A 12,323-nucleotide genomic window follows, 5' to 3' on the forward strand; every position below is an offset into this window, starting at 1 on the left:
GTCTGTGCCATTTACCTACACAGAGACACGCAGAACATGCAGGATTCATAATTAAATAGTATTTTTGCGGCTTAATATTTACAGATACTAGTCCATATCGCGTCTCTATTTAAGTGTACTGACTTTTGATGAATTCATCCAAACTTTGATAAACTCCGTGACATTCCGCGTCATACAGTAAATTCCATTTATATGACTGGATTCCGCGATTCCTTCCACATTTTCTGCATCGCGGAAATCATAGATAATATTCAGGTGTTTTGCAACTTCAGTGTAACGTTAGTGGATTGTGATTTATTGCAACTTAAGCAACGTCTGCTGCTGCCACCTTACCTTTGAGAGACAACTGGTGCGTGATCACTGAAGCAGCTCCAGTTAGCAAGCGCTTTTGGAGTGAGAGTGAATTCCGCTTTGATTGGTCGGACTCGTGACTCCCAACAAATCAGATGGGCGGTGGGTGGAGATTGCTTTAGGCCACAGAGTGGTGAGTTCTGACAGGCTGCATCAGAGCCAAATAGCGCGTTTCAAAATTAAGTTATTTTATCGGCGAATCGATTTTGAAAATGACAGATACCGATAATCATAAAAATGCTTAATATCGGCGCAGATAATCGGCCAGGCCGATAATCGGTTGACCCCTAGTGCGTACCGACCGGCAGAAACATAAATCTGCACCTATGGCACGGACAACGAAACAAAACCTCGTCAGAGCCGTAATGCGGCACAGAAGTGTGCAGTGTGTGCTTGCCGCGCATCTACATTTGAAATAACGAACCTGAGCGCGCAAAAGACGCGATGTGAATTTTCTTCTCTGCATGTCATGTGTGGGGGGCTCCGTTTTTATGATGAGAGGAAAGATTGAGAAAGCGCTCAAGGTAAATTTTGAAATGTACCAGGTTTATATATAGGCTATATATAAAGTTGATAAGCAGTTAAATGTGTTGGTTTACACACCAAGAAAAGTGTAAGCTTTTAATACGTCCAAGAATAAAATGATTAATTTCCTTAGCATTTTAAATTTGATTTACAGAAATTTTGTGCTGTTTTCTAACAGTTTGGACTTGAATAAAGAGAAAACTTGCACTTAAACTTTTCACAGGCATTTTGTTTTCATAGTTAGAAAGATATCGTGATGTATCATTATAGAATTGTCTAGCAATATATCGGTTATCGCAGAATCGCTGTATCATGATATTACCGTATCGTTTGCCATGTATCGTGATTCATATTGTATCGTGAGGTACCCTGCGATTCCCACCCCTAGTTTTTACAGACTTAGACTCATCTCTTGAGCCACTGCACAAAGGAACAAAATGTAACCAACACAGTAAATCAGTGCAAATAGTTTTAATAAAGTTCAAATAGTTTTCAGTGCAAAATGAACCCTTTAAGTCAGTATGTGAGGCTCACTATAAAGCCATTATAAAGCTTGGAAGAGCTGGGACATTTTTTATATAACTCTTGATTGAATTCGTCTGAAAGAAGATAGTCATATACACCTAGGATAGGTGTTAGTGTGAGTAAATCATGGGGTAATTTTCATTTTGGGTTAACTATCCCTTTAATGTCAAACTGAACATAACTATAACCCATGAGGTGATAGGCTGTCAGTCAGTGTAGTTACATTGTTGAGCCAGTAGGTGGCAGCAAGGGACAGTCTTTATGAATCAGACATCATTAAACCATTATTTTAAGGGCTGTGTATTGCCAACAAAGTCATGATACGATACCTATCCCGATACAGAGGCCACGATACAATACATATTACGATATGGGACTGCACTGAATTTCACCTCAGCAGAATTTAGAAAAACAACTGTTTATTAAACATTGCATACTATAGGACCATTGCTAACTATAGAGAGTTGACCTCTGCATTATGAAGGGTCTCCAGTACCACAGTATTACAATAAAGGTAATGGCAGATATGTTTCATGTTAACATTGGGCATTTCCCACCAGTTGCAATATTCTGATTGTTTGCATCTTGTTTTTCAGCCCATAAATAATAGTGTACTTGTTCTAATAAATTTAATAAAATCATCTTTACATTGCTGGTAGGTTATCATTGCACAAATTAACACACTCTGTACATTTAAAAAATAAAAATTAGAAGCGTTCTTTACAAATGCGTTGTCTTCACTGTAGCTTGTTATGCACACACATTCAGTCATTCACACAGATCATGCTGCGCACACACAGACATTCAGCAACACAGAAACTTCTCAGAGTTGCCCTGCAATTCTATCAGTAAAATAGCTTAACTGCTGAAGAGCTCCATTATCTTTCTCAGCAAGGATTTGGTAACATTATTGTTTCTGAAGCAATTAAAGCCACAGCTTCACGGTTAATAGAGAAAAATGGCAAAAAACAGAGGTAATACCGACCGATACCGAACTGCGGTCTATCAATCGGTTCATTATCATATCACATATCTGCATATCACCAATATAAGCCCTAGAGGTAACTGCTGAGTAATGAGTCTGATATCAGCAGCTTGTTCTTTATTAGTGTTTATCTGTGATGTGTTTGTCAGGATGTGGAGCAGGTTTCAGTGCGTGTGACTGATGGGACAGAAGCTCAGGATTCAGTCTGGAGCGTCAGAGATCAGAGATCCAGAGACACACAGGACTCAGAGCTCAGCCTCACTTTACTCTGTTATACTGACGCTCAGGATCATGAATCCACTGATCAAACCTCTGACTGTAACGCTGGAGAACAGCAGATGCTGCAGACGCCGCTGAAGATGTGCTCCGTCAAACTGGTGGACTGCAGGAACCTGATAGAGAGCAGAGGAGAAGAAACCACCGCAGAGAAAGAACAACACAGTGATGAGGAAGAAGATCAGAACAAGGAAGAGGAGGATGATGATGAGAATAATGGGAATGATGATGATGAAGATGATTACGCTGAGAATAATGATGATGTTGACGATGGTGACTTTGTTCCTTCAGGTATGTTTCTTCCTTTAATGACCAGATATACTGAATTGACATAATTCTTTTAAAATTGTTAAAATATTATGCATGTGCAGACAAAGGGTGTGTGATTTTTTTTATTTTATTTTAATGTATTTTTTTATTATTATTTGAAATAACATTACAAATGTTGGATGACAGCATAAATACCAAGAAAAAGGAAAAGAAAAGAAAAAAAAGAAAGAACAAAACACGCAAAGGACACAAGTACAGCAAGTAATTAATACTTCAGGGTAACTTAAAAGAAACATACAAATAAACCCCGGCAGCAAATTACCACACAGAATAATGCATCATCAATTTAAAACAATTCTTTTAGAGCTTGGGCTATACTACTCCAATAAGTGACAGTTTGTATTCTAGCCCCATTAATCCTTGCAGTGCTGCGTTCTAAACAAACAATATAATGAAAAGACAGCAGCCAGAATCTTCTAAGATCCATGTCAGGAGTGAACCATTGCTGTGTAATTGTTTTTTTAGCAGCAGTGAAACCAGACATTAACAATCTTCTCTGAACTAATGTAAAGTTGTAGAAAGAATCATCATTTAACAACATAAGACAAGGATCAAGGTCAAACTGCAACTTTGTGATATGTTTTAGTACTTGAACTACATGTTTCCAAAAATTGGATATAACTGAGCAGTCCCAAAACATATGCAAAAAAGTACCTTTGGAGCTATTAGGGCCTTTCGCACCGCAGGAACCTTTTCATAGTACCAGAATTGTGGAACTGGGAGCGATTTTAGTACCGGACTGCCTTTTTTGAGAACCAAATTAGCTCCTACTCCGGAGCAGGGTCTAACCAGCACAACTGGTACTAATCGTGACGTAAGTAGCAAAATGGCGCCATCCAGCTCAGCTCGGGAGATAGCGGTGGAAGACTCCCTAAATTTCTTCTTAATGGGAGAAGTAGCGTCCTCCCGAGTATGAACAAGTGTGGTCTGGGTCGACATTTTCGATGATTTCACGTAATTTAGCATTTAGTTGTGCTTCAGAGACCTGAAAATATGCGAGTGGTGTGGAGAGCGTCTTTTCAAAGCTGCACCGCCATTAACGCATCACGTGACCTCAAAGGGTGTGTGATTTTGACAAAAAATTATATCTCGATATTTTCTGGGATTTTATCGATAATGATAATTTGACTATATTTTGCTGAGTGTGTTATTGTGGTAGTATCTTAAGGACCACCGTGGACAGCTGACTCCTTAAAGGGGTCATATGATGTTGCTAAAAAGAACATTATTTTGTGTATTTGGTGTAATGAAATGTTTATGCGGTTAGCAGTTTAATGCCTACAATTATGGCTGGTAGGGACTACAACAAGCTTCTTACCGGGTTTGTGACATCACAAACCCTGCAATTTACATGAACCCCACCCCTGGGAACACGCAACAAAAGGGGCGAGGTCATGTTGCGCTGCTTTAGAGAAGAGGAAGAGTTGTTGCCATGCCGTCAAAACTAGGGGTGCACAAAAAATTTATTTATATATGAATCGCGATTCTGTCTTCTAATGATTCTAATGGATTCACAAGTTTTAAATCAATGATGCCATGCTGTATTAAAGCTTTAATCAGGATAAAACCGTATATTAAAAGCTAACATAAGCAGGAGCATTTACAAATAACAGCATATCTAAAAGTATGAGACAACAACAAACAAAAAACATAGGCCTACCATTAAAAGCCCTTTTATAAAGAATATTATTTTTTTAAATTATAGCAGTTTAATGCCTACAATTATGGCTGGTAGGGACTACAACAAGCTTCTTACCGGGTTTGTGACATCACAAACCCTGCAATTTACATGAACCCCACCCCTGGGAACACGCAACAAAAGGGGCGAGGTCATGTTGCGCTGCTTTAGAGAAGAGGAAGAGTTGTTGCCATGCCGTCAAAACTAGGGGTGCACAAAAAAATCTATTTATATAAGTTTCAAAATCAATGTTCTAAAGCAGCGGTTCTTCATCCTGTTCCCTGTGTCCCCTGCTCTGCACAAACTCTGCTCTTCATCTCTCTCTCTCTCTCATTCAGATAATCAGCTCGTCAGCTTCAATAATGAACTGTGTTCCAATTATACACTTTATGTGTATAGACAGACAGATACTTTTCACATAGCTATGAGAAGTGTTAAGCATGGACGCGCATGCGGTCGCCGTGCTGTATTAAAGCTTTAATTAGGATAAAACCATATATTAGAAGCTAACATAAGCAGTAGCATTTACAAATAACAGCCAGGGTTGGGAGGGTTACTTTTAAAATTTGTTCTGTTACAGTTGCAAATTACTTCATTAGAAAAGTATTCAGTAACGTAATCCAAGTACCACAATATAAAAGTAATGTAATCTGATTACTTTTGGATTACTTCAAGTTACATATGTAAATAAGTAAAAAAAAGCAATATCTAAATACTTTTATTTAATTATGACTTTAAAATTAAAACTAGTAAAAACTAGGGATGCACCGATACCATTTTTAAAGACCGAGTACGAGTACCGATATTTTTTTCCTGGTACTCGCTGATACCGATACCTGTTTTTTTGGGATGTGGCAGTTTTCCAAGTAATGACACAGTGAGACTAATAATTACAGCTTCTCTGTAATTATGAACAACTGTAACTCAAACAATTTTTTTCTGCTTGTCACAAGGTTGTCAAAGTACAAACCATTTTCACAGTATCTAATAATTTCCATAACCAAACCAAGGGCATAATAAAATAATAATATTATTATTATTAATAATAATAATAAAAAAACATTTCTTTATCAACCTGTCACAAAGTTGTCAAAAAGCTGCAAACTAATTTCACTGAACAGATGTTTATAACATAACACTGTGTAGCAGTGTTCACTGTTGTGTAACAATCAAAAGTGTACAGTGAAATATAACAGTGAACTGTCTAATCATTGTGAGCAACACAATAATTGTAAGTGTTCATAAGCCATTAGTTAAGGATGTTCCTCAGAGCATTTGTACAGTATGTTTTTACTTTTGCAATAATTTTTGCAAGATGAAAAGTACAAAAGGCCGTCAATCAGTTTGCATTATTTTTCAAAAGTAAGTGGCAGGTTTTTTTAAGGAACAGAAGCATCTCTGCATGTTCAGCTACAAGCCTGCTTCTGTTGTCAGACAGAATGTGTGACACTGAGCTGAGGAGTCTTTCACTTTCCACACTGCTGCATTGGGCTGAAAGATATTTTTGTGCCATTTGAGCCAGAGCAGAAATCGCAGATTATTAACTGCCCAGTACATGAAGGGTTTCTCTGAACGACACACAGTGGTCTCTCCAAGGTATGCTTCCAGCTGTATGGTGATGGCTGCTGGAGCTCTGCTCTCAGATGCAGATGCACATCAATCTGCAATTTCTTCAGAAACACTGTCTAGACTGCTACCTGGCTTGTCGCTGTGAGACCTTTTGTCAGCTGGTGCGCCATGTGTCTCAGGTGTGGCTGTCTCTCCCACAGACATTTTTTGCAGCTCCAGTATCAACATTTCTTTGGCCTGCCTGGCAGTGTCTGTGTTGGAGAAGAATCGATCTTTATACATTTACATTTAGTCATTTAGCAGATGCTTTTATCCAAAGCGCCTCTGCAAAGCATCAAGCAAAGTGCTCTTCATTGTTTTGATTCCGTGGTCCTCGTCCATTTGTTTCAGCAACAGTCTCTGTAGCACAGTGACAGCAGGAATTACATCTGAGGCTAACGCATCTGAAGAACTCACTTGAGGAGTCATTTCTTCAAAGGGAGCCAAGACATTTACCATCTTCTCCAGAAGATTCCACTGGTTTGAAGTTAGAGTGGCAGGGATCTCGTTTTCAGACACATATACTCCAGTCGCCCGTTTTTGCTCAATCAGAGACTGCACCATGTAGAATGTGCTATTCCAACGAGTCTGCACGTCTTGCTGAAGTATTTTTATTGGTTGACCGAGCTGTGTCTGAATATCCTGTAACCGAGAGTATGTCAGGTTGGAGTGTTTAAAGTGGCTGACTATTTTGCGCCCCACTCCCACACCCTCCGTCACGCCGCGCTGTGACAGCAGACCCTCTGTGACGGCCAGCTGTAGAGTATGTGCCACACACGGAAGACTAGAAACTCCGGCCTCCTCCATGCCCTTTACCATGTTTTTGGCATTGTCACGGACCACAACATGGACAGAACTTTTGGGAATTGCCCAAGTCGCAAGCATTTCCTCAAATACGCTCGCTATCGCTCGACCCGTATGTGAGCCTCGAAATTGCTTTGCATGAAGCATGATTTGCTGTAGAGTGAAATCGCCATCTGTCCACTGTGCCGTTAAGATGATGAGAGACACTGGATTTACGCTACAACTCCAAATGTCAGTGGTAAAGCTAATTGCTTTTATGTCATGCAACATGCTCACGACATTCTTTTTCACTGCGTCATGTATTTGTGGCAATACAATATCTGTGACATGGCGGCGACTGGGAATCTCGTACTTCGGTTTCAAAACATTAACAAGGTGACGAAATCCCATGTTATCAACGACTGAAAGCGGTTGATCGTCAAGAACAATGAATTGGGTAAGCACCTCTGTTATTTGTTTGGCTCTCGGGTTATCTCTTGTCATTTTCTCTCGTCTTGCAAAGGTTTGCTGCAGGGTTGGTTGCTGAGTGCTAACGTTACTGCTAGCGGCAAATTCTCTGTGCTCACTTTTGTGTTTCTGTTTCAGATGTTTTATCATATTACTCGTATTATAAGTACTGCTTTTTGTACCTCCTCTTGATATTTTTGCGGAGCAAAGTTTGCAGTCTGCCATGCGTGGGTTGTCATCATTAATTTTGAAATATTTCCACACCGCCGAGCCTCACATTCTGTCGCTGCTGCCAGAGTCTCTGTGCACTGAAAGTTCTGTCGATGACGTCACGGGATATCGGTCTTTGGTATCGGTAGGGCTGGGTATCGAGTTCGATACTTTTTAGGCACCGACCGAATTGCCTCGATACCATCAAGTATCGAAAAACGTCTCGTCGTTCGGTACCAAATTTCGATACCTAAGGGGGTTAATCTCGTCAATGTCAGTGAGCCAGTAAGCGTGCAGCACGCTTAATGTGCCTAAATCATGTGCTGGTGATTGACTCTGGCGAGGCATCCAGGAAAACGCGCGTTTCGTGACCATTCATTCACACTGTAGCATCATGCCATTTAAGACAATTTATAACATTTATACAATGCTTTTACTTCACTTTCCGCGTTCCGTTCCGTCTCGCTCGACACAGGCGCAGTTTGACTTGCGCTCTGTCTCATCTTTCACCTCCGCGAGCCCTCCTGATGACGAAAATGACGTAATGTGGACGGCTCTCTTTAGCTCTCGTGGTACTGTAATACACCGATCGATCTGCACATTCGGTCCGAACACACCTGCTAGTTTACATCGGTTCCACTCAGAGATGTGGCACACACGTGAGGCCAAGGTATTTTTGCCAAGGTAAATACAGTTTTCCATTCTATGGCACCTTTAAAATAAGCCTACATGTCGAAATTCATGTGAAATGCTATCTTTCTTTATTTCATTGACTCATCCGGGGTGTGGGGACTCTCATGTTAATTTCTACATTTTCAAGCTCATTTTCCGCTAGAAAACTTACAACTGCAGTCATGCACACTAGGGATGTAACGATTCACTCAACTCACGATTCGATTCGCGATTTTTTTTTTTACAAAATGAGATTGAAGACAAATTATAAATTAAATGTGTCCTTTTATTATTGCTTAGACAAAATACTGTACGTTTCTTTGTGAAATTGAAATATAGCACTATAATAATAATTACACTATATTATGCATATTATTGCTCTTTTGTTGGTTTTGATTGCTTCTATTGTCCTCGTTTGTTATTTACACTACAACTGCCTTGGATAAAAGCGTTTGCTAAATAACAAAATTTAAATTTAATGTAAATGTAAATAACAAAACTAAATTGAAAATTTAAAACAAGCCCCAAATCAAATAAATAAGTAACACAAATAAAAAAAATAATAAAATATTAAGCTGTTTTGGGAGAAGGGGGAAAAAAAATTCTGGTAAGCTGTCGGACAAGGACTAAGGCCTAAATTTGAGACCCGTGCAGGGCTCTACCAGGAACTATGATGAAACAGCGCTAAATATATAGCGTTATGTCAAAATACTCATTTATTTAATTTTAAATTAAACAATTTGTAATCCTGATAGTATTCCCACTTTTTACAAAATGTAACTGTAATCTGAATACTTTGTTTTTTGATGTAACTGTAACGGATTACAGTTACTAGATTTTTAGACATACATTCATATAAACTCCTACTCCTAACTGAATCGCGATTTGTTTAGCATCTCAACCGATTTGAATCGTCACATATTTAAATCGATTTTCAACCGGCACGCAGTTAACCGTTACATCCCTAATGCACACCATGGAATTTTAAATCACTAACAAACACTACATTTTAGCTAACATGATGATTTCCATGCTAGTCGGACTCGTACCTGCAAATGTTCAAGTTGGTTGAGTAGCCTTTCTTAAAGCAAGAGTCTTCATGCATAGCTTACGCTGTACAACTATGTTATTTCCTTTATCCTCATTGAAAACAAAATAATTGTAAAATTTCCAGACATGAAAACGTTTTTCCCAGCAGGAAGCATCGTAATTAATTAATCCGCGTTTGAGGAGAGCAATTGTAGACGGGTGTTATTTGCGCACGCATGCCAGCAAGCGGCTCACGTGAGTCAACATGTGTTAATAGAACCAGGAACTAGAGCTCTGCATTTCAGCCCGGGCCCAATGGGCCCAGACTTTTTTACGCCCCTAGGGCCGGGCTTCGGGCCAATTTTCACGTCATAGTTCAGATGCGGGCCGGGCCTCGGGCCTTTTTTAGGCTTCTCCTTATTTTTTTTTATTTTAGAAAACAACACGAGACCGTGCTACCGCGACTGTCATGAGCGGCTCGGCGGTGTTTAGTGTCCAGCAGCAAGCGCAAGCGCAGCTGAAGAGATCTGCATTCAAATGCACACAATAGGCTAAAGCTTGCCGCAAACCCCAGCAAAAGTAATTACCATGAATGTGTCAGGGGGAAATAGTAAGGAGATATTTGAATTATTTACTAATAAACTAGTGTTTTCTGAGTCAATCCTGACTCGGCATCTCCTCATTAGACGTGCCTTTAGAGAGAAGTGCATCTTTACGACAATTCTGTGTTTTTCTGTCAATATGGGGTGCTGTGTGTACACTAATGAGGAAAAAAAATTAACTTAAATGATTTTAGCAAATGGCTGCAATATACCAAAGAGTGAAAAATTTAAGGGGGTCTGAATACTTTCCGTACGCACTGTATATATACATATAAGGCTATGCAGACATCTAGTGTCTATACAGTTTAGTATTACAATTTTATTTTTATTATTATATTTTTTTATTTATTTAACATGTACAAGTAAAAATAAATATAGTTTATACACAATATTAAAAAAATTACACTATATTAGTCTATTTTAAAATAAGCCTATACATGTCGAAATGTAAGTGAAATGCTATGATCTTTCTTTATTTCATTGACTGATCCGGGGTGTGGGGACTCTCGTGTTAATTTCTACATTTTCCAACTCATTTTCCGCTGGAAAACTTACACACGACTGCAGTCATGCACACCATGGAATTTTAAATCACTAACAAACACTACATTTTAGCTAACATGATGTCCATGCTAGTCGTACCTGCACATGTTCAATTTGGTTGAGTAGGCTTTGTTAAAGCAAGAGTCTTCATGCATATTCCCTTTGTCCTCTTTGAAAACAAAATAGCTGTGAAATTTCCAGACATGAAAACGTTTTTCCCAGCAGCGTTTCATCCCGCGTTTGAGGAGAATTGTAGACGGGTGTTATTTGCGCACGCACCAGTAGGTGGCTCACGTGAGTCAACATGTGTCAACAGAACCAGGAACTATGATGAAGCAGCGCGCTAAATATAGCCTTATTCTGTCAAAATACTCATTTATTTAATTTTAAATTAAACAAATGTAATCCTGATAGTTTTCCCACTTTTTACAAAATGTAACTGTAATCTGAATACTTTGTTTTGTGATGTAACTGTAACGGATTACAGTTACTAGATTTTTGTATCCTGATTACGTAACGCCGTTACATGTATTCCGTTACTCCCCAACCCTGATAACAGCATATCTAAAAGTATGAGAAAAGAACAAACAAACAAAAAACCCATACCATTAAGAGCTGTGTGCTTGCACAGGTTCTGCATGATCCTCTTCACTAGTATTCTCTGGGTCTCATTCGGGCTCAAATTGATAAGCAATATTGACTACGCCATTTTTATTTTAGAAAACAACACGAGACCGTGCTACCGCGACTGTCATGAGCGGCTCGACGGTGTTTAGTGTCCAGCAGCAAGCGCAAGCGCAGCTGAAGAGATCTGCATTCAAATGCACACAATAGGCTAAAGCTTGCCGCAAACCCCAGCAAAAGTAATTACCATGAATGTGTCAGGGGGAAATAGTAAGGAGATATTTGAATTAATTATCAAATAAACTAGTGTTTTCTGAGTCGGTGTCGCAAGGATGAAGTTGCCGATCCTGACTCGCCATCTCCTGTATTCCGTTACTCCCCAACCCTGATAACAGCATATCTAAAAGTATGAGAAAAGAACAAACAAACAAAAAACCCATACCATTAAGAGCTGTGTGCTTGCACAGGTTCTGCATGATCCTCTTCACTAGTATTCTCTGGGTCTCATTCGGGCTCAAATTGATAAGCAATATTGACTACGCCATTGTTTACAACACAACACCAGTGCACATGTGAGGGGCGTGTCGTTTAGAGGCGCACTGGTGGTTTAGCGAATCACAACACACTGAGCCAGCTAACCAATCTGATCCCATTGTGTATCTGAGGGAGGGGCTTCATAAATCCAGGAAATCATCAGTGTTCAAAGGAGAAGGGACAGAGCAGTGTAGAATAAAGGTCAATTGTGAAAAATAATGATTTTTTTTAAAAAAAAATTTTTTACGAAGCATTAACACATGTTAGACTGCACCCCATAAACACAATCAAGCCTAGAAAAAACCCAGTGAACCCCTTTAATATCAGAATTTTGTTGCTTTGCACAGCATTTTGTATTTATTGTGGGCACTTGCTTCTTTGTTAAAGGGCTAGTTCACCCAAAAATGAGAATTCTGTCTTTAATTACTCACCCTCATCTCGTTCCAAACCCGTAAGGCCTTCGTTTATCTTCAGAACACAAATTAAGATATTTTGGTTACGCTTTCTATATTTATAATACATTATAAGAGTATTCTTAAGGCATTATAATGAATGCATAATGCATTATAAAAAACCTTAT

The 12,323-nt window shown here is 39.1% G+C and overlaps 1 protein-coding gene across 1 annotated transcript in view; it reads left to right on the plus strand.

Moving 5' to 3' along the window:
• The window catches only part of LOC107668668 (zinc finger protein 836-like), a 66,519-nt gene that overhangs the window by 18,039 nt on the left and 36,157 nt on the right, over positions 1-12,323 (plus strand). The window contains exon 4 of the mRNA XM_016460626.1: positions 2,536-2,953. Coding sequence (XP_016316112.1) covers positions 2,536-2,953 — 418 coding nt within the window. The remainder of the gene's footprint in view (positions 1-2,535; positions 2,954-12,323) is intronic.

The sequence above is a fragment of the Sinocyclocheilus anshuiensis genome, unplaced genomic scaffold (genome assembly GCF_001515605.1).
Source record: "Sinocyclocheilus anshuiensis isolate Anshui unplaced genomic scaffold, SAMN03320099.WGS_v1.1 scaffold156, whole genome shotgun sequence".
NCBI classification, from domain to species: domain Eukaryota; kingdom Metazoa; phylum Chordata; class Actinopteri; order Cypriniformes; family Cyprinidae; genus Sinocyclocheilus; species Sinocyclocheilus anshuiensis.